The 22640-nt window shown below is 51.3% G+C and overlaps 1 protein-coding gene across 8 annotated transcripts in view; it reads left to right on the top strand.

The window, feature by feature from the left end:
- Nucleotides 1–19418, top strand: part of rgs12b (regulator of G protein signaling 12b) — a 46609-nt gene extending 27191 nt beyond the window's left edge. For 4 of the 8 annotated variants that reach the window (XM_023829672.2, XM_023829673.2, XM_023829675.2 and 1 more), the window contains 12 exons: nucleotides 185–328; nucleotides 1025–1204; nucleotides 2026–2176; nucleotides 2432–2529; nucleotides 3073–3252; nucleotides 3363–3436; nucleotides 3708–3834; nucleotides 4561–4657; nucleotides 5419–5480; nucleotides 7618–7720; nucleotides 7931–8512; nucleotides 18141–19418. In XM_023829672.2, coding sequence (XP_023685440.1) covers nucleotides 185–328; nucleotides 1025–1204; nucleotides 2026–2176; nucleotides 2432–2529; nucleotides 3073–3252; nucleotides 3363–3436; nucleotides 3708–3834; nucleotides 4561–4657; nucleotides 5419–5480; nucleotides 7618–7720; nucleotides 7931–8512; nucleotides 18141–18499 — 2157 coding nt within the window. In that variant the 3' untranslated portion in view covers nucleotides 18500–19418. Of the gene's footprint in view, nucleotides 1–184; nucleotides 329–1024; nucleotides 1205–2025; nucleotides 2177–2431; nucleotides 2530–3072; nucleotides 3253–3362; nucleotides 3437–3707; nucleotides 3835–4560; nucleotides 4658–5418; nucleotides 5481–7617; nucleotides 7721–7930; nucleotides 8513–18140 lie in introns of those variants that run through there. The other 4 variants (XM_023829676.2, XM_023829677.2, XM_023829679.2 and 1 more) reach the window with 4 other exon arrangements.
- Nucleotides 19419–22640: the final 3222 nt, after the last annotated feature.

The following is a 22640-nucleotide window of genomic DNA, read 5'->3' as shown; positions in this document are numbered from 1 at the left end:
ATGGGTGCTGTGTTAGCATAGCGGTCATGTTAGCACGGGTGCCTTATTAGTATGAGGACGGGGCCGCGCTGCCACTGCATGGCTACATGGAAATGGACGAGGTCTCCCAGGTAGTGAGATAAGGTTGTTATCTGTGCTGTTATCTCAGCGGCAGTACTGACATCGCCTTGCTCCTGTCCCCCAGCTGTCCCAGCGAGCCCGCGAGATCTACAACAACTTCCTGTCCAGCAAGGCCACCACGCCAGTCAACATTGACAGCCAGGCCCAGCTGGCAGACGACATCCTCAACGCCCCACGGCCAGACATGTTCAAAGAGCAGCAGCTGCAGGTGGGCGGGGGTGGGGGTGGGGGTGGGGGTGGGTGTGGGGCGCGAGGCTCTGCCCACACTGGCCAGGCTTTAGCACGCTTTTGGAAGTGACTGGTACCTAGTTAACATTCATTTAAGTCCCAGGTTACTTTTTAAAATATCCTGGTTGTGCTGATGAATGACAGGAGGCCTGCAATGGAGTGTCTGAATAATGGAAGGGGTGATTCTAGGATTTTTTAAGGTGGATCCCATAAGAGGGGCCACAACTGAATCTTATCATTAGCCAATGATATGTTTAGAATCTGTGAGTGACAGAGGAGGGGACACTCCGAGGGCCAATCAGCTTTCAGTTGGGGCCAGTGGCCCCGTGGCTCCGCCCCTGTATACACATGAGGCCGCTGGGAGGGGGCGAGGTCTGGGTGATGCATATTCCCACCATTAGCGCTGAGCAGCCTATTAGACTGCAGAGCGAGGTGCCTGCTCTCCCCCCCCCCCTCGCCTTCTATGTTTGTCAGTTCTGCAAACAGCGCTGCTGTTACTCATTACTCTTGAGCCCAGTTTGGTTTGTGTCTGTGTATAAGAACGCGTCACGCTGTATAAATAAGCACATTAAGCATCTCTCTGGAGCAGGCCAGCCATCGCCGACGCGTCTTCCCCTCTCTATTGACCCTGTAATAAGCCCGCCCCCCCACCGATCCACTTCCCCCTACTCTGCAGATCTTCAACCTAATGAAGTTCGACAGCTACACACGCTTCCTGAAGTCCTTCCTGTACCAGGAGTGCATGGTGGCCGAGGTGGAGGGCCGACCCCTCCCCGACCCCTACCAAATCCCCAGCAGCCCCACATCGAAGCACAGCACCAGCTCCGACCGCTCCAACCTGTCCACGCCCAAGAAGGTACCCGTCCATCGAGCTTGGCGGCAGTTCACCCGTCAGCCGACAGATCTTCGGAGCGGATCGGCTCACGGGCAGCCCTGTCACTGACAAACAGATCTTAGGGAAATGTGAAACGGGAGCACCAACTGCCCCATGTGGCATATTAAGAAATTCCCAGGATACCCCTGGATGGGGCAGAGTGGGATGCCTGCCAGGGACGCGTTGCGTGGGCGCCGTGCCGTCTCCTGCGATCCGGGACAGTCAGACGCCAGCCTCGGGGCTTTCCGGTGTCATGCTATTCTGCCTCGGGCCCATCCGTAAACGCTTTGTGTTTGTGACGCGGCGTTTAGCGGAGTATGGCATCAACAACTGGGTGTCAAACTCTGCCGGCAGGCTTGGGTCACTGCAGGGGCAAGTGCCACACTCGTCCGCTAGGCCGCCAGGGGTGTGGGTGTGAATTGGTCCTCCTCTCCCTTGGGCTTCACCAGCAACGTTGCTCAAGGTCTACAGCGTTTGTTTGGCCGCTCACGCTAACCTGTGATTCCTGCTGACACAGACCTATTTCCTAAAATGGCCTTACGTAAGCAGGCAGGAAACTCCCAGCATGACCGAGGCTGGCTCTGCGGGGGAGGGCGGGCCTGTATCGAGGGGCTCCGAACCCAGAGACGCACTGACACACGAGCTTTATTAATCCCCGAGGGGAGATTAGGCATGAAGCATCCAATGGGGGGGGGGAGACAGCAAACAGCACAGGGTCAGAGGTCAAGGAGGATCGCATGGAGGGGGGGCTCTTAGGGCTGGAGCGGGCCGTCCCAGCACTGATTAATGGGGTGTGTGGGTAGGATGAGAAGAGGTCCAAGGCGGGCCGGCCGGCCAACGATGACAGCCAAGAGGACCATGGCGATAAGAAGAAGGGACTCTTCTTCTCCTGGTCCCGCAATCGGAGTTTCGGGAAAGGGCCCAAGAAGAGGGAGCTGGCGGATTACAGCTACAGTGAGTCAAGCGCATCCTGCTGGGATTTCTTAAAGTAGTGTTTCCTAGTCCGGTCCTCGGGGATCCAGGGTCGGTCCACATTTTTGCTCCCTTTCAGCTCCCAGTTGGGTAAAAACATGGACTGTCTGTGAGTCCTTATGGACCGGACTGGGAAACACTGTCTTAAAGAGCAACCCCCCCCCCCCACCCCCACTCCATGGGGGCCCGGCGGGCGTGCGTTTAACCGCTCTGTTCCTGGACGTGTCCTGCCGACAGATTTCACCGGCGGCAACGGCAGACGGGAATCGCAGGGCTCGTTGTCGTCCGGCGCCAGCGTGGAGCTGGGCACTGCCAGTTCCGGGGGCAAGGCCGAGGTGAGTAGGTGCTGTAGGGGCATGTCGGCGCGATGATCTGGCACGGCACCCGCTATTCGCATGTTCCGTCGTCGTCCCGAGCGTGACCCGCTGCGGAAATAAAGCACGGTTTTAGAGACTTTATCGGATGAAGCTTTAGGTAAGGGCAGCGTTGCTGGCCAAGAGATTTCAGGGGGTTGCTGGTGGCTTAATTATTGGGATGAGGAGAGGAGGACGCTGGCAGTCTATCCATCAAACTGATGTCAAGTTCTGTATGCATGTGTTTCAGTGCCGGGCGCTCTGTATCTGTGTAATGTTTGAATAAGTAAACAGGAAGTGAATTTTTTAGCCACTGTCTGAAAAGGCATCCCGCATATATTATGTTAACAAGGGATATTAGGTTTCCTCTGAAGAACGAGGTGCCTCTATTTCTTTTGAACCTTCCCTAGAGCCCTTTCAATAGTGTCCTTGACAGTTGACGTGCTCCTCCCAGGAGACTGGGGAGGATGGGCAGGCCATGACCAGGTCAGACTGACTGCCTTTGTTTCCTGTCGCCCCCTGCAGGCCGAGACCTCCCGCAGCTCGGCGTCCGTACAGCAGTGCAGTGTCAACCTGCCGGACGGCACCTGCTGCACCGTGCAGGTTCGGCCCGGTACGTCTGTCAGGGAGGTGCTGCAGGACCTCTGCGAGAAGCTGTCCATTAATCTGGCTGCCGTCGACCTCTTTCTGGTGGGCGGCGAGAAGGTACCCATCCACACCGCACCTCTGCTGGCCGTCCTGTTCAAATTGTTTCCCCGAAAGTGAAGCCTTTATGTCACTCAGAAGCACCCCCTGCCTTTTCCCCCCTCCAAAAGCCGCTGGTCCTGGACCAAGACTGCATGACCCTGAGTTCCCGGGACCTGCGCTTAGAGAAACGCACTTTGTTCAGGTAATTGCAGGTTAAATAGAGTGTATGTAGCTGACTGGGACACTAGGAACACACACAAAATCGAGGGCTTAGCGTTTTTAAGATATTTTCCTTGAAGGAGTTTCCCTTTTTGAATATCTGCTGAACAAGCAAATCATTAGCAGAGAAGTAAATGGCAAATGTTGTAGTGATGTAATGGGTCACATGATCCCAAGCCACCAGAGCAAGGACGACCTCCATGGCTGCCACTAATGATGGATGCTTCACGCACATCCTTTCTCTCTTCATCCAGACTGGACCTCGTACCCATTAACCGGTCCGTTGGCTTGAAGGCCAAACCCACCAAGCCGGTCACGGAGGTCCTGCGGCCGGTCGTCTCCAAGTACGGCCTCCAGCTGAACGACTTGGTGGCCAGAATCGTAAGTGGCACGGCGTGCTGAAAATGGGAAGCGTGTGAAGACTGCGTGTTCGCGATGTGCGGCCAGCACTGCAGTAACCGGCGCGTCCGTGATGTGCGACCAGCACTGCAGTAACCGGCGCGTCCGCGATGTGCGGCTAGCACTGCAGTAACCGGCGTGTCCGCGATGTGCGGCCAGCACTGCAGTAACCGGCGCGTCCGTGATGTGCGACCAGCACTGCAGTAACCGGCGCGTCCGCGATGTGCGGCCAGCACTGCAGTAACCGGCGCGTCCGCGATGTGCGGCCAGCACTGCAGTAACCGGCGTATTCGCGATGTGCGGCCAGCACTGCAGTAACCGGCGCGTCCGCGATGTGCGACCAGCACTGCAGTAACCGGCGCGTCCGCGATGTGCGGCCAGCACTGCAGTAACCGGCGCGTCCGCGATGTGCGGCCAGCACTGCAGTAACCGGCGCGTCCGTGATGTGCGGCCAGCACTGCAGTAACCGGCGCGTCCGCGATGTGCGGCCAGCACTGCAGTAACCGGCGCGTCCGCGATGTGCGGCCAGCACTGCAGTAACCGGCGCGTCCGCGATGTGCGGCCAGCACTGCAGTAACCGGCGTATTCGCGATGTGCGGCCAGCACTGCAGTAACCGCCGTGTTCGCGATGTGCGGCCAGCACTGCAGTAACCGGCGTGTTCGCGATGTGCGGCCAGCACTGCAGTAACCGCCATATTGCCCCTGCAGAGTGGCGAGAGGGAGCCCCTGGATCTGGGCCTGCCCATCTCCAACCTGGACGGACTGCGCGTGGTGCTGGATGTAGCAGACCACACCGCTGTGAAAGGTAAGCAGGGCGCTGTCTCTCCGCATGTCTGCACTGCGGGCTGCTGGGATGGGGCCCCCAAGCTTGTCCACGGCCATTACTCAGCCTATCAGGGTGGCCGTTAGTCCAGCCTATCAGGGTGGCCATTACTCAGCCTATCAGGATGGTCATTACTCAGTCTATCAGGATGGTCGCTAGTCCAGCCTATAAGGATGGTCATTACTCAGCCTATCAGGATGGCTGTTTGTCAGCCAACCAGGGGAGCCGTCATGTCCCATGTAACCTTGAATTCCCTGTGTTTCAAACGTCGGTTAACCTTTCATGAGCGTGGCTTTAGCACATAGATCAAAGGTACAACCCCTCCTGCCGTCTCCGGCGCAGTGTGAGACGTGCCACCTCTCTGAGGTGGGGCGGGGGCTGGAGAGGGGCTATTTCCCAGGTAACGGGAATGGACGGCTCCCCGGAGCCACACGGCTTCTGCTTTCGCACCCCGAGGTAGGTCTCCTGATAGGCCCGTTTGACGCACTGCAGTTCTGCATGGAGGTTCTGGTCAGAGCTTGATGCACTTCCTCCTCCTTTGTATTCCTTCCCCCTGGTACCGCTGACCAAGTGCCCTCCACCCATTTTAGCCAGCGTCCGCCCTTCTTTCTCCTCCTTCCCCCCGGTACTGCCGACCAATCACTCTCCACCCATTTTAGCCAGTGGTCCGCCCTCCTGGTACCGCCAACCAAGCGTCCTCCACCGGTCCATTCAGCGTCCGCCTCCCTTTCTCCTTTTTCCAGCAGATAAACAGAAGCCCATCCCATCGAAGAGCCACATGACGCCCAAAGGTCAAGCGACAGGAGTAAGGGAACGTCGTCATTCTGGTGGTGGTGGGAGGGTCCTTCCTGTGTTCCGCATGGTCCTGTTTTATACTCACCTCCTCTGGGCTCCATTTCCCTTGCATTGCCCTGCTGCCTCGTGCCTGCGTGTCTGTGTATCTGTGTGTTAGGGGTATGAATCGTTGCCCACAAGGCGATTCGATTGCTGTTATTAGTAAAGTTAGTAATTTCTATCCCGGTTCAATTCGATTAATCGATTATTTGACTATTTCGATAATATAAATTCAAATGTTTGTTTAGATAAACTGAAAAAAAATCACAGTTGCCATGGGAGCTTTATTAATGGAATAAGAAGGAAGTAGAATCTTGGATTTATTGTTAAAATAATAGGGAGGACAAATCAGCATAAATTGTCAAAAAGGCCAACTACTGAACTGTACAGAAGAAAAAGAAACGCGTACGGAAGCTCTGGGAGCCGGGGGAGTTTGGCGGCAGTGAAATTTGCCGAGCTTGCCTGTGCAGATAAGTGGAATGTCGTTACAGAGATGAGTGATCGATTTGTGGGCCAGATTTAATAATGGATCATAAACATGTCACGGGCCGGTACGTTTAGATCTCTTATAATTGGTGAATTAGCCGATGCAATCCCTCATTGTCCACTATGGAAAATGGCTGATTGTCCAGTTCAATCAACTCCATTATTTTAGTAATTGTGTCTTTAGCTCCAGTGCTGCTAACTTTCATTATCGATAAAGTTTAAATAAATCCCAAGACTGACGCATCATAACAATGCCTGTGACGAAAATTGTCAGTGTATTTTATTGTAAAATATATTTAAATTGATGGAAAACGAGATGACGTTAAAATTTAAAACAAATTCTGATGCCACAGTCGTCAGTGAATAAAAATGCGATGAAAACGTCAGGAAGAGATGATTTTGAAAGTTACCCAGTCAGAAGTGGTATCTTTAGTTAGTGTTGACTGTAGTTGCGCATGATTGGATAAAATGTTGATCCGACTGGCTTCAAGTAACGTTTGAGTTCTGTCTCTGAAGTCTGAATGTAAGCTCGTTATGTCTCTGCTAGGCTTGGGGGACTTTTATTGTGGGGGAGCAAATAATCTCTGGATGGTGTGAAATATTAGATGCCACCCAAGCAAGGTCTGTGGTACAGTCGGCACTGGGGGGGGGGGGGGCCAGCAACAGGATAGAGAACCACTGTATTAGACTATGACTGATTTTGTTAGTTTCATTGACTGTACATTAAGTCAACTACATCTAAAGGAGATTTAGTCGACTAAATATCCTATAATATTCGTTGAATTCAACTATACAAAATTAAGAAAATAATAAAATTAAAAACTAAAATGAAATTGCATTTTCGTGAAAAGACTAAGACTAAAACTAAATCAAGATACGCTGTCAAAATAAACACTGGCAACGCAAAATTAGAAAAATCTTTTTCGCTCCCCAGAAATCAATTCTGACTTTACAGATCAAAGCAGTTGAATTGCCACCTTAATAATCGATTCATCATGACGCAACGATGCATCTTTACACCACAGGTGTGCGTATATTTGTGTGTGATTTTATGGGTGTGTTTGTATCTCTGCATGTGTGTTTGTATCTTTGTATTTGTATTGTTTGTGTGATCGCATCTGTGTGTGTTTTTATCTGTGTGTATGTGTGTGTTTGTATCTCTGTATGTGTGTGTTTGTATCTGTGTGTGTGTGTTTGTATCTGTTTGTGTGTGTGTTTGTATCTGTGTTTGTGTGTGTGTGTGTGTGTTTGTATCTGTGTTTGTGTGTGTGTGTGTTTGTATCTGTGTTTGTGTGTGTGTGTGTGTGTATCTGTGTTTGTGTGTGTGGGTCTGTGTGTGTTTGTATCTGTGTTTGTGTGTGTGTGTGTGTTTGTATCTGTGTTTGTGAGTGTGTGTGTGTGTGTATACCTGTGCACTCCGCCCGTGGCTGTGGCTGGATTTAACCGACTCAAAACCAATTTAGAAAGGCCCTCCCTCCGTCGGTAGCTAGAATGGTGGGGGGGCTGGGGGACCTGGGAGACAAGCGCGCTCCTTGGAGGGAGCCAGCCGCGTGTGGGGCCCCCCATCCCGCTCCCCCCGCCGGCCCCTCACCTCGGTGCATATTCTCGTTGTCGCCATCCAGGGAGATGAGAAAGCGGCAGGGAAGGCCAGCTCTGTGAGGGCCCTGCGCGGGGAGGCACGCCCTGAGAGAAAGCAGAAAAAGATTAATATAGATGAAGCTGAAGGTAAACCGCCACTCGGAACGGCGCCCCCTGCCCACACCGTACAGAAACACAGCTTCGCTTCAGCTCTCACTAACCACCTCTCCTCTTAGTCCTGCTAAGCTGCCTATGAGCTCGTTTACCTGCACTACTGCACTGGTTTTTAGCTGGGAATCGGGGGTTGGTTAGATGAGGATAGGTCGTTAATGGTTTACGTGTACCCCCCCCCCCCAGAGTTCTTCGAGCTCATTTCCAAAGCTCAGAGCCACCGGGCCGACGACCAGCGGGGCCTCCTGAACAAGAAGGACCTGGTGCTGCCGGACTTTCTGCGCCTGGTGCCTGAGCCTGCCTGCTCCACTCCGGCAGCCCGGCCGCCGGTCCCGCGCCGGGGCCCCGAAAACGGTGCCGCCGGGGCCCACAGGGCCGCCCTCAATGCCAGCCACCAATCCCAGAGCCTAGACTCCCCGTTCGTCCGCGGCGACGCCCCGGACCCCCCTGCTGGCCAGAGGGCCCCTGTGCCCCCCGCCGGTCCCTGGCCCGGGGCCCCATTCTCACCTCCCCTCTCGCCCATCCCCCACACTGCGGACTGCAAGGGCCCGCCCTGGGCCCGTGACGTCATCCAGACGGTGGAGGACGAGCACGTGGCAGACTTGACTCTTGTAGGAGAGGGGGACATCACCAGCCCCAACAGCACGCTGCTGCCTCCCTCCCCCACGCCCGCCCCGTGCCGGGCCGGCCTTCCGGAAGGCGGCCCCGCTACCCCCTCGCCCCGCCATGACACTGAGGAAAGCTTTGCGGACGTCCGCTCGAGCTCAGGTATTTCTGGAGTGTGATGTATCTCTCTGTGTGCTCAGTGCATCGCTGAGGACTCCGTCGACCCCGGAGACCAGTGCCAACCATCACAGCCCCAAATGCTTACTTAATGCACTTTATCCTGTATAAAAAACGAGCCTTTTATGTATTTTTGCCCAAGTAATCCCGATGGTGACTAATTTCAAATTAAGAAGCGGTGGAGAATAAAAACGGGGGCAAGTAAAAGATGTTTTTGGCAGAGCGGCCTGCCGTTCAGGCTCCCCAGCCAGCCAGACCCCCCCCCCCGGAGCAGGCTCCTCTCACAAGAGGCCCTGACTCCTGGCCGTTCTCACGACGCTCTCACTCGGGAATGAATGACGCAGGAGCCCAGGCTCGCCATTAGCCATCGGTGCTGTATATAGTGATAATTCCGATCCCCCCCCCTCGCCAAGATGCCCCCGCCTGGGAGGGCACCGCAAAGCCGGACCCAAAGGCTCGTCTGCCGCATCCTTTTGAAGCTCCCGCTCCTGACGATGCTTTGATCACGCCCGCTCTAAGTTCCCGTGCCTTTTGTCTCCTCTTCGAGAAACGTGTTTTTTTCCACCCCTGACCCCCCCCCCCCGCCATTCTGTCTGCCAGTGAAATGCAATTCAACAATGTCCGTGAGCCGGCCCGTTCTCCGCCGCGGTGCGTCCACTCCGAAACCCGACGGACCCGAGATAAAGTCCATTTCCCGCTCCTGTTTTACGTATGCAATTCCGTAATATATTATTAAGATCTCAGATTATTTATCTTTGTCATTTTTGTTACTGTGTGACTTTCACGGAGTGACATATACTGTTAATGTACATATAGTTGTTCTCAAAGTGCCATTGTTGAATTGCAGGCCCCTTTCCCTTATAATCTTCTTGTCCTGAGTAGATGCCTTTTGTAGATAACTGTTCTGATTAATTCTGTACCTTTGTGTGATTAGATCTAATAAATGTTAGAGTGAAATCACAGATCACTGTCTTCTAAATGCCTGTGATGTGCCATCGCTCATTTCTCACCCATCTTTCTGGCCTGGGGACTGGCTGTCAGGCTTGAGTAGGTACGTGTCCGTGATCCGGGCCTTCGCTGAGACTGACAGGTCTGTCCCACCTATTTCTGCTCCTCAGTAACCTAGCATGATCCCATCATCCATCTCTTCCTGTTTCTTTGTCATGTTTGCTGTGTTTGCTCTGTGAGGTGTTGAGTGGCAAGTCCAGAAGGAGTAAACCCCAGGGCGTCCCAGTTCCGGGGAGCGCGTGGGGGTGTGAGCAGGAAGCCTCGAGCTCTTCACTCCCTGCCAGGGAACCTTCCGGCACTGTGTCGGCCCTTTGTGCGGGGGGAGAGAAAGTCTGGGCCATTAGCGATGCATAGGCCCCCGGGGAGATGAATGCCCCCCCCCAAGGCAGCTTTGTGCTGCATAGGCGCCGCTATCCCGCTAACAAGAGCCCGCTCTGTCTGTCCTCAGTGCACAGCCGTTCGTTAGCGGGCTCCTAATTGGCGTCGGTTTGTTCATTTACTACCCCTCATTCATTCGTGTTTTCTAAGTCCCAATGTCCGCAGACAAAATGGATGCTTCTCTTTGGTACCACGGTGTTCAAACAACTTCCTTCCCCCGGTCACTGCGACGCTCTGTGCGCTTACAGCAAGCGTCTGTCGGAATCCACTCCCCGATCAGCATCGAAAATGGGGTTAGCAACAAGCACTATGCTAGCCGAGAGGGTCCTTTTGTTTTTATTTCATCAAAATGTTAACTTTAAAGGGCTCGGATTTGTTTATAATTATTCAATCTTTATTTAACGTGGCCAGGTTTGTGTTTAATTTGACATTTTCTTCTTAATGGAAGAAAAAGATGGTTACTGGGAAAAGGATGAGAGGTAATTGTAGAGGACTCTGAAGGGCTTCCCAAGAGCCCACGATCGGGCATTCAGGCCGTTGTTGTCCTGGCATCCGGGAATACTCCGAAAGGTTGGCACCGTCGGCTCAGAAATGAGGGCCCGCGTGAAACTCTGGACTCTGAATCCCGCGATCCGAGTTCAGATCTCGGTGGAACACAGGCTGCTCTCGCACTCTCTGCATTACCGTTAGTTACTGTCTTCACATGCCATTCATGAGAATCTTTTCACAGACGTGAGAACATAAAAAAAAAAAACCTGTTAAGTTCGCAGAATGAAGCACCTGAAATCAAATGACTCCAAAAAAGAATAAGCACTCACTTATAATTAAAATACATGCATATATCATCACCCCCCCCCCCCCCCCCAAAAGCAAAGAAAGGGATCATCAAAGAGCCGTTTTCCGGGGATTCAAAGGGCCGGGCCGGGATTCAGAAAGCGGCGGATACATGAGAAAACGCCCGGAGCAAAGGCGGGGGAACATCAAACGGCGAGGGGTCGGCGAGGGACATGGGCACGCTGGCGGGGGCCACACGGTACAGCCCGCAGAGGGGGGCGGGAGGGGGCGTACCGAGCTTACCCTCCTGAGGAAGATCAGCTCAATCATTCTGCATGTAGACGGGTCCTTAATTAAAATCTGCGATGGTACGAGAGTACAAGTAAAAGTACGAGTAATGGCCGGGGACCCAGGGGTGTGGTGCGCGTCAGCTGGGCTTTGCAGCTGGCTGGTGGTAGTTCTATGCAGGCTCATGAAGGTAAGTTGGTGGGGGGGGGGACTTAGTGAGCTTTCCCCACCCAGAGAAAGTCAGTCCTCCTGGCAGGCTCCCAGTGAGGCATCTGGGTGCAGCCACACCAGTAACGCAAAGCCATATTGAGCCCCCCCCCTGGGAGATTCAGCCAGCATCTGCTGTTTTTCCAGCTGTCCAGCAACAGTGAGCATCTTCCTAAGTGACCCGCACGGCCCTGTTCCGGGACCTCCTCTCATTCTCCTTTCCAGAGTTATTTTCAGGTTTCCTTTCCATAAGCTCCTTATTTCGTTCTCTTGGGGCTTTCCAAAGAGAATGTGAACCTCTGGCGTCTTCGGTTCTGCACCAGCTGGGGCACAGTGGGGATGGAGTGCCATCGTTCGTGTCGCTTTGCTGCGAAGAGCCTGTTTCTGTGCACTGTCTGCCGATTAACTCGTGCAGTGGGGTTGTGAATATGGCAGATTTGCATAGACTTGGTGTGATCTGACCAGCAGTACGGAAATGCTGGATAAAAATGGAAATATTTGCAAACGATGTTCCGCCTTGTTATCTCGGTAAGCATAACATGACATTTGTGGCACTGGCAGATCGAGGCCTGCTGGCTCAGAAGGCAGTGCTGTTGGCTCATGCTTCCAGGGTTGGGGGTCGGTATCCAGCTGTGTGTGTGCGTGTGTGTGTGTGTGTGTTCTATCATGTTTTTCCCATAGTTCAAAAAATTTGATTTGAGTGAATCTCTACTTCAAAGTTGTGTTTGTATGTATACGGCTCTGGAAAAAATTAAGAGATCACTGTATATTTTTTAAAAGTCTAAATTTTTAAATCCTGGTTTAATCGTGGTTCTGCTGGCACAAGGCTACATGGCTGGTTGCATCCAGGCTCAAAGTTTCTAAGACAGCATGACACAAGAACAAAGTGAAGCAGGAGACACTGGGAACGACCAGAAACCAGCCAGGTAGAAGGTGGAAGTGACTTTCTAATGGCAGAGATGACCGTTAACTTATCCAGCAGTGCCTCATGAATCAGAGGATGACATCAAGTGACCTTCAAAAGGAATGGGAAACATTAAGTGCAGGTGTGAAGTGCTCTGCTAGGACAGTTCATATCAGGCTCCTAGAAGCAGGACTGAAGACCATAAAGCAAGGAAGAAGCCCTTCATCAATGAGCAGCAGGGAAGAACCAGGCTGCAGTTTGCAAAAAATATATATATATTAGACAGGTGCATAACGCATAAATTGAGAAATGAGTGAAGCTAAAAATTTTACTGTGGTCTTTGAATTATTTTCAGAGCTGTATATGTATATAATGTACTCTGTCACTGGATTGGATCCCTCAAACGTTAGTTCATACAGAGGATGGATGGATGGGTACACATGGTTGACAGCAATGGTGGCTGACAGAAGGTCATATCAGCGTATGGAGAAGATCAAGGTGTCATAATCGCAGACCGACGTGAAAGGGGACACACTTGAAAGTCGACGTAGCTGTCAGTCTCTGTGGAGTGGAGCAGGTCACATTCCACGCCCAGTAACCTAGATACCCCATCTCAGGCACACGACATGAGGTCCATATGTATCCCATCAGTCCCTGATCTGGGTAACCTCTTTTTTGCAATGTTGATAGCTATTGACTCGATAGCTATTAACTAGCACCTTGTTTCAGGACGTCCCTCTCCACCCTCGTGGTGGCTGTCGCTGGAGATCTGGGATGACCAGCCATTCAGCCATTATCCTCCTCTGGCTTCGTGCTGAACATCTTGCAGCAGTATCCGCCGCCCCGTTTGATCGGTTGACTTTGAGGTGCCCCAATCCTCTAGCTGTTCAAAATGAGAGTTGGTGTAGTTAACGGCTTCAGACCTGAACGCATCAGAGAGCCGCTGTGGAGATAATGGTCATTGACCCTTTCATGCTGTACAACTCGATGCCACAACCTTTTCTACAGGCAAGTCATTGCTGAATCCTACAGCGTACCTCCGTCATGGATAGCACTCGACTGGGTGATTCCCGTCAATTAGCTATCAACTCTGTACAGAGTGACCTCCCCAGTCTACGCACGTCTACGCACGTGATGAGCATTTACGTCATGTAAGGTGACTGCTCTGTGGTCGTGCTTGCGCAGACGTTGGTGGTTAGGCGCGTGAGCATAATTTGAGTTGTCCCATGGGGGAATTCCCTCAGATTTCTTCCAAATTCGCAACCGTCTGACCTGCTGGGGCTTTTCTCCACCTCCATCATCCGGACACGGATTGTGGGAATTCCTTGCAGAGCAGCCGGCATTTTCCGCGTCCCAGGTACCCGTGGCGAGGCGGACACCCCCCCAGTAACGTGTCATAGACGCTACGTCGGATGCATGTGGCTGGGGGGGGGGGGCGGAGCGTGGGGCCGCGTGTTGGTGGGGAGAGAACACCCCCGACGACGGAGGAACAGCAGCACTGTGCTCTCTCCTCGGCTCACCGGGAGCCATGGAAACGAGCCGCCCACGCTGGATGTTTCCACATGGCTGATAATGAGCCCTGGGGAGGTTGGGGCGGCGAGTGGGTGGGGGTGGCGAGTGGGGTGGGGGGGGGGGGTGGTCGGTGGGTTTATTACTTTCTTCTCCCTCAGCTCTTTCTTCCACAGAACTCAAACGGCCCCGAGTAATGGATCCAAATCTTTTTTTTTCCTTCACGATTTGATACTTCATTTATATTTACATATTGAAAATGATTTGAGTAGCTAAGAGGTAATTGCTTTGTAAATGTAATTATGCTTTCTGAGGACTTGCAGTTCAGCCGGTCGGCTCAACACACGACGGGTTCACAGCAACCTGTGGCTCACCCCAGAATCCCTGTACTGGTGCTACTGGTGTTACTGGACCTCTTGTATTACCACCCCTCCAGCCCACTTGTATAGCTACTTACACCATCTTCTATTTGTCCGATTTTCTATATACACTGCAAGGCCAAGCAGCTCATACCAGACGAGCAGGGAGACGACTGTAGCACGTTAGCACTGCTTCAGGACACCTCCAGAGCTTCGTCGACCTGTGGACTAGACCAGCTTTGCCGGCTTGGCCTCCATCAAGCGAGTCAACCACACTGCCATCTAGTGGCCGACCCTGAAACCTGTCGCATGTTTTCATAGACCCCAGTCAGTCGTCATACGGAAATTAAACACCAGCCCTGACATTTAAATGACAAATTGCTGGTACCTTAATGCAATTAAGTATTCAGCTCTCCACCCCGAGCACATTTATCAACAGAACAAGCATTGGTGACGGCAGAATAACAGACGCATTATATTCACTGGAGTGCATCTGACTTCATGAGATTTAATCTGTGTTCGCGAAGCCACTGGACTCTGATGTTCCGCAGGTCCTCATCATGAGACAGGCTTGCAGGACGATCAGGCGACCAGCATGATGTAACCACAGGGGGGCAGCACCTATGATGTGGTAAAATTGCAGGTGTCAAATCTTATAAGATTTAGGGCCGCATAGACAACGTTTAAATGCTCTGGTTGGAACTGATGTGCAGATAGTCGGCACGCTTTCTTTTTTGTATATTTTGGCCTAACAAAAGATGATATATGCAAGTATGCCCAGGTCCTGACCTCCAAATGTATCCAAACAGGCAGTAACTCACTTTAGCGACAGATCGGTAACTTCTTCGTACGGCAGGCATTAACATAAGCCTGGTTCGTTTCTCCCACACTAAAATACAGCCTTGCTAAGAACAGATGAGGTCACAGATAATTCAGAAAGCCATTATAAATCTTTTTTTTGTGTCTAAAGTGCAGAGCAGAGATGAGCGGTGCACTTGGTATGATTCAGAAGAGGCGAAGCTTCAGCTTCCTGCCATGTTTGGTCTTCGTGGACAGAAGCATCGGCTAAATAAATGGCCGACTGCGGAGCTGCACCACCCCTGCGCGCTTTTCTCGTCTCTCCACATTCCCCCTCGCTGTGTGGCCCCGGGCCCCGTCTGCGACCGGCTCCCCCGGGAGCCCTTATTCTGCTCCCATCCTCTGGACGTGTCCCCCCTGCACCCCCATCCCTGTTTTTGTTGGCGCGGCCCGCAGTCTCCCCCCTCGCCCCGCGTCTCCCAGGATCCCACAGTCTGGGCCGGGGAGATCCTGGGATATGCTACGTGACCGGCAAGGGGGACAGTACCTAGCTAATGTCACTCAGAAACACCACCTCGACAGTCTTTACGAGTAATATTTAGCGATGACGTAACTGTCCCCAGCTTACTAAAAGGCTTTGGATTTTCCTACAGTTCATAAATGAATGATATGTTTTGCCTATTAAAGGCTGAAGAATTTACAAACTGAATGAAATCTAGAAGAATCCATCGCATTTGGGCCTGATGACTCTAGGTCCCCCTGGGCGAATGTGCGTCAATACGACTGTGAGACACTATTATTTCACTTTAATAGGTTATTTGGAGATGGATGTGTATAAATAGCACCAATCCAAACTTTTCTGTATAAGGCTCAAAGATGAGGCAGTTCTGATCCAATCACGGAGTGAAGTGTCACAAGTGGGCCGGCTCAAGGCTGCCTCTGGCCCCCGATTGCTCCTGGTATTCAGCAGCACAGAATTCTTCACACTGCGTCCCTGTTTGTCAGGGATTGTTTAGTAGAAGGGCATAAAAGCACGCTTCCACTGAACATTCTGGTTTGGTGTAACTGGAAAAACAAAATCAGTCTCAGAGCCCTGTATCGGAACTACTGCTTGTTCGTGTTGGGTTGAACCTGTTACTGAAATGAACACTAAATACTCGCCATGACATCAGCCCTAAACTCTGCTTACTAGAACCTCATCAGGAAGAGGGGCTGTACACCACAGCATCAGACGGTGTGAGATGATCTATCAGCGTGCCCCTCCCTCCACATGAGCATTGTTTGGTGGGAAGAGCCAGACGGGTGTGTGTGGGGGGGGGATTGGGAGCAGCAAACGTACTACAGAAACCCAGGGAGACTCCAGCAGGAAGCTCTGCAGCCTTGGAACGCCACCCAGGGTTGCAGAAGGCTGTAGTCCACTAGGGGGCTTCACTGACAGTTCAGGCAGAAGATCCATTACGTAGATTCTGTGTAGATGCATGCTGTCACAGAATGTGCACGGTGTAGGAATGAAATGTTTCTGGGTGTATAACATCAGCGGGACTGGACAGCAGTGCCTTCCTCTGCTGCCTGATATGCCGCTTGCAACCAGCGGGTGGCAGTGTGTGTCAATGACCTGCTGAGCTGTAAGACCAGTCTCACCCCCCCCCCCCCCCCCCCCCAATCCATCCCCCTCGTAACTCAGTGCTCTGCCGTTTCTGCAAGTCCAAGACGTTCGGAGTTTGAGGTGTTCAGAGGCTGCCTCGCTGCTTCTACACCACCCCGATCTCTACAGGATCCATCTCCAGCCATAGGAATTGCACTCAAAGTCTTGAAACACAGTTCCTGTGAAAAGTAGAATACCCCCATCTGAGCCAAGCAAGAACAAGGCTAGATAAGGCGGATTCAGACCAGCTGAGTGTATGGTCGTGATTAGGTAATGGACTAACCTAGTTAATACCTAACAGGCCAGTTTGCCTAAAAAAAAAAAACAGACTTTAAATTCACAGATAATGTTTTCAGATATTGAGTTGTAGGACATCAATGACTGTAGATAGCAAAGATGAAACACTTATCAGGGACTCCAAGTCCCACTGCTGAAATTTCTGCCAAAACACAGATAAACGTATCAGCTTGTGTGCATCGTCTCACTTTCACATGTTATTCAGGAAGGAGAATATTTATAAGCAGCTCTGGTCTGAATATGTCTGTACGAGGTTCTTGTCGACATGGATGATGCGGCGTTTAGCCAATGATGGGGCGAAATGTCACAAGTGGGACAGCAGAAGACTGCTTGGCGCTCATTGGTAATTAAGCAGAATCCGATCCTTCATGTTTTCTTTCGGTTTGACAGTGTAAGAACAGTATTAGTCTGATTCTGCATGAAAGCAAAAATGCCAGTGTTTCTGCTGTCAGTCTTGGGCGAGCCCTCAGCAGCGTCGAAGTGATTTAAGGCTTCACCTCTGGGATGAAAGAACGACCGCTCTAGACTATCGTCAGGATCTATGCAGAGCTGCATGGCGCTACATGCTAAGCTAGTGTCGAAAAAACCTGCCCGGACTTCTGAAGCCGGCGGCGTGAGGCTGAGTTCCCGTTCCTCGTGCCTGTCGATGCGCCTGAACTCGCTGGGCTCACTTCTTCCGCTTTAGCTGGTTACTGAGGCAATCGGGAGCACCGCGATCCTCGTCGCGATTCGATTAGAGTGTCCTGATGCGATGAGATGAGCTCTTTGCCAGGCGTTCACCCTCGATTGTCCTCAAGGCCAGACGTGATTAGATTCAGCCCTGCGTTTAAAGGAACTTTTCAACAAGAGATTCAACAAGATCATTTTTTATGAGACAATGTCCCTCTAACCTTGGAACACATTCGTATTATTTTGTTGCCTAGCAGATATTCAGTTTTAACATTTTATAAACCTTTTACATTATGTAAGTACACATAAATCATTTAAATACTGAATGAGGTTAAATAAAGCACTTTGCTCCATAACGGTATAGCAACTGAACCTTTCTTGGAAAGGAAACATAATCCTTCTAAGATTTCCTTAAGCTGATGTTAGCCAACCATTATTGCTCGCTAAAGATAACAAGGTAATTTAGCCATGGATAAGGACAGCTGCTGAGTTTTCCTGTCATTTTTATGCTTTATTTCTTGTAATTAGCTGACACTTTTAACCAAGAAGACATGCAATTTATAAAGCAGGGTCATTCAGTCCTTGGAACAATTGAAGGTTAAGGGTCTTGCTGTCAGCTTGGGGATTTGAACCTACAACCTTCTGGTGGTAGGCACAGCATTCCTAATCCACTAAGGCAACCACAGTGACTTGGCCTCAGCGAGCTGTTGCATTCCACAGAGGAGGAGGACAGCACTTCGCATAACGCTAACCTTACGTCAACCTTTTTGTCCCCAGGCAAAGAGAGGAGGTCTCGAGACCGGGACAGGGACCGGGAGCGGGGACGTACTTCCAAGAAGGTCCACAGGAGGGCATCTTCTTCGGGCCGCCTTCCTCCCCCAGAATCCCGAGACAAACTGTCCCTGGCCGCCAACAGGATCATCGACGTGGATGGGGTGCGCCTGGAAGAAGCCCCCCTGGGGAAGGTGGGGTCCCATCTGAGCCGCAGCCTGGAGGGCTGTGTGTCGGAGCTACAGGGGTGCCAGGGCAGGACGAGGACCGGCGTGTGCCAGCCGTCCGGCCTGCCCGCCATGATCAGTGCCCAGGCCAGCGACAGCAAAGCTGGCAAGAACAAATACCGGGCCACCTTCGTGTGAGGCCGGCTTCCGGAACACCCGCTGCCGTCTGCCCGTGCTCACCGAGGGCCCGCCTCATGAGCAGAAACACAGTACTGTGGGTCTGCAGAGCGCCCATCACACATGGTACCAAGAAACCACCAAATGATGTATGCAATGCAGCTGGCACCACCGCGAGTTCAGGAGGCCTCTGCAAACAGACCTCGGTTACCTCCCGCGCTCCCTCAACTACCATCCAGAGGTGGAAAGTCCAGAAAGCACAAATCCAGACCAAGGTTTTGTTTCAACCAACCAGTTGAGTATAAAGAGTCACAGTCACAGAGAACTCAACTGTTTGGTTGAGCCAAAACCTTGGTCTGGATTTGTACTTTCTGGCCCTGAACTTTCCATCTCTGCTACCATCCAACATCAGAGGTATCAGTTACACCTTAACAGTCCTGATTTTCCAGGTTTCCACCTGCAATTAAAGGTTTGAAAGGCACAACCAGTACATTGCTTTAGTCCCTCTTTGCTTTTGCATACAGGAGCTGAGGTCGACCGCTGAGATATAACATGAATTTGTTATTAACGTGCTGCCACGCTGTGACGGCTGATGGATTTCAGCAGCGCGGCGTGGTACTGACGCAGCCCGAATGTTAGCATGGTGGGGGGTTCGCTGCCCCCAGAGCTGACTTAGTCTGTGCCCGTACTAAACACTGCTCTTTCCTTGACGAGGGGGGTCTGTAATGCCGTAATCTCCATTATTAATTCATCCAGCTGAACAAATGTGTTACATCACCATGTTAGTGCAGCACATCATGGAATTATGGGCCTTGGCAGTGCGTGCTAACTCCCTCCTAGCCTTCGGACTTTAAAAGCACCCACAGCGGCCCATTAATCGTATTGTTAATTGTACGGAACTTAGTATTAATTTAATAAATTGATGAATTGAAACACCAAAGGAGTATCTCTCTTTGATTAAGCACCAAAGCTCATTTTTACAGGAGTGTGATCTCGGTCGAATTTCTGTCCTTAAATATTGCAAATCATTACTTTCCATATTGTTAGATATACACAATTTAAACAGAAGCACCCATGGTATTATAGCAAAGCTTGCTGCAGTTCGATTTAAACATTTCGTATTCTGTCATTGCTAACTGTTTGATGCACCGGGAATAACCAGCGTTGAATTCTGAGCACTTTGCATTGATTTCAAAGCAAAAAATGTTCCTCTGAATAACAAAGTCTACTCTGACCTCAGAGCTGATAATGAGGCTCCTTTGAACGTTTTTTGCCAAACAGGTCGACGCCTGACACAGGTGGTCGCTTGTAAGCCACTCATGCATATTCCGCGATGCTTTATGAAAGACCAGGTCAGGTACGTTCTAGTCAGTCCAGCATCAGTTCCGCCCATAGGGGCGGGGCCACGGGGGCTGAAAGCTGATTGGCAGTGATAAGGTTGTGTCCTGTGATGGACTGGCATCCCGTCCGGAGTGCCCCCTGCCTCGTGCCCTGCGATGGACTGGCATCCCGTCCGGAGTGCCCCCTGCCTCGTGCCCTGCGATGGACTGGCATCCCGTCCGGAGTGCCCCCTGCCTCGTGCCCTGCGATGGACTGGCATCCCGTCCGGAGTGCCCCCTGCCTCGTGCCCTGCGATGGACTGGCATCCCGTCCGGAGTGCCCCCTGCCTCGTGCCCTGCGATGGACTGGCATCCCGTCCGGAGTGCCCCCTGCCTCGTGCCCTGCGATGGACTGGCATCCCGTCCGGAGTGCCCCCTGCCTCGTGCCCTGCGATGGACTGGCATCCCGTCCGGAGTGCCCCCTGCCTCGTGCCCTGCGATGGACTGGCATCACGTCCGGAGTGCCCCCTGCCTCGTGCCCTGCGATGGACTGGCATCCCGTCCGGAGTGCCCCCTGCCTTGTGGCCTGTGCATCCCGAACAGGCAACCAGACTCACTGTGATCCTGTATTGGATGAGGATGCATACATAGATAGAAGTGTAAATGATGCACAAATTCCTACATCTTTTAAAAGTGTAAAAATCACTGTGGAGCACTGTGAAGCACAATGGCATATCCAAACCAATCAGAGTTTCTCTTTGGTCACATGACAAGTTGTAAGTAGCTGATCAGGTAAAGTCGGGAATTCTAATGACTGCTCATCACTGGCACAGTCATGGGTAGGACTACTAAGCAGCACAGGGAACAACACGGGGAGCACACCGTGGGTGGGATTAAAGTCCATTACAGGGCACGTATATGCAAACAGGCAAAACCTTACATCATGCTACAGGCAATTCTGTGATACCAACTGGCTTAACTGTGTTGTCAAAACGCAGAATATCCACTGGAAACTTGCACGACCCAGAGAGGACATACAAACTCCGTAGGCAGTAATTTCCAGCACAATCGACTGTTTGGTTCATTATATTTATATTAAGACTGGATTATAGAGGGAACTGCACTGACATTGCTAAGTGAATAATATGTAGAGCTGTTATACACGTGAAACTTTTCCAAATGAGGTGTCACTTGAGCCTGTTTTGAAAATATGATTCGCAAGTTATAATACAGCAGTCACTTAATGGAAAACGCTGTACATGCTTATAAAAATATTAAACTCATAATGCTGGTGATCGTTATGTGTTTGTAAGGGATACAAACATAGTGATTTTAATTAGAAGATTTTTCAATTAAGTGGAGCAATAGGATTTCTCTCTGCGGTGATATATAAACCCACTGGGCTGTATCTCTGAATCGTGAGCTTCCGCACCGTGTAGGACGGATAATCTCATCGGTACTCCTCATATCTGCATGTAGCCCAGGATGTGCGGGGGGAATCATTAAAAGTGCCTCCCTTCTGAGGCCCAAGTGCCCCCTCTCCATTCCTACTGATCAGCAAATTTAACCGATTGCCCGTTTTCTAGCGCGATCACCCCAAATTTACTGAGACGCCCCCTCCCCGCATCGACAAATTGTACCGGTCGGGCACCAGCCTCTCAGAAAATCTTTGCACGACCTGCCTCTCTTATATTTATATAAATCATCCGGGGAGGAGGCAGCAGTGTCATCTCCGGAATGAGATGATCTCCCACCCCAGGCTCCCCGTGTCCTGGTGGGGCTTCTTCTGGTCTCTCTCCCCCCCCAGTCCAAAAAGCTTTCTGAGGTTGGAGGTGCCAGTGTGCCCTGCTTCTACCCATAGGCTCCCCCCCCCGCCGCCGCCGCCGACTCTATATTAGACCAGTGGTTTCCGAGAATATATATGCGTGGCATTTCACAGTGTACCCCAATTTAATGCAGCGCAGTATGAACATACCGAAGTCATCATTTACTCTGGATGTTTGCAGATTCTCAGCATGATGCGAAATGATGAATCCCGAGTACGAGTAAGACCAGCAAGCCGGTGATGTCTTGTGTAGGATCAGATAATAATTATAGTCCTACTGATTTCCAAGAATAAAGAGCATTTGGGGTCAGCACACTCCGTTCTTTGCAAATGCATTACCAGCCTTATTGCCACCGCATTTCCTGCCAGTTACTGCGCGACGTCCAGCAGAGATTGCGAGCAATTTGACGATGTATATACTTCCCACACGTTTACGTCTGAGCCGAACTGTTGTGGCCATTTATCAAAATCCTTATACTAAAATGTGAAAATTTCCCATAATCCCAGGGATCAACTGACAATCTCTGAATGAACAAAAGCACAGGAGGACACTATAATCACATGCTTACTGAATAAAATTAAACATTAGCCTGCAAAGCACCATTTGTACATCTACAGCAGCACGCATATGAATGTAGTCGGAGAAGACACTGTTGAAAGTGCTATATACTGTAAAATACCTATTATCTGTCGGGGAAAGCTGATCTCACAGAGGCTGTAATTAAACCCTAATTTGTAAGCCTGTCAGAAGGTAAATTTGTGCTTTTGCTTAGACCTCAGCTCCTCGGCCGTGGCGGCGACCGTCCTTGCGCAGCATGATAACCATGAAATTAACTACCCATGTAGCTCCCATATTGTCTCATGTTGCCGCCCATAATACAATAATCCATTAAAAACCCTTAAAGGATTTACGACTGACGACATCGGGACGGCGATATATCAGCGCCTGCTTGCGTTTAAGATTAGTAATTTATTAATCGGCAGCGAAGGGTTTTGCTGTAGCCAAAGCTTAGATATG

Source organism: Paramormyrops kingsleyae, chromosome 25 (assembly GCF_048594095.1).
Source record: "Paramormyrops kingsleyae isolate MSU_618 chromosome 25, PKINGS_0.4, whole genome shotgun sequence".
NCBI classification, from domain to species: domain Eukaryota; kingdom Metazoa; phylum Chordata; class Actinopteri; order Osteoglossiformes; family Mormyridae; genus Paramormyrops; species Paramormyrops kingsleyae.
This window is presented reverse-complemented; position numbering and strand designations above follow the sequence as displayed.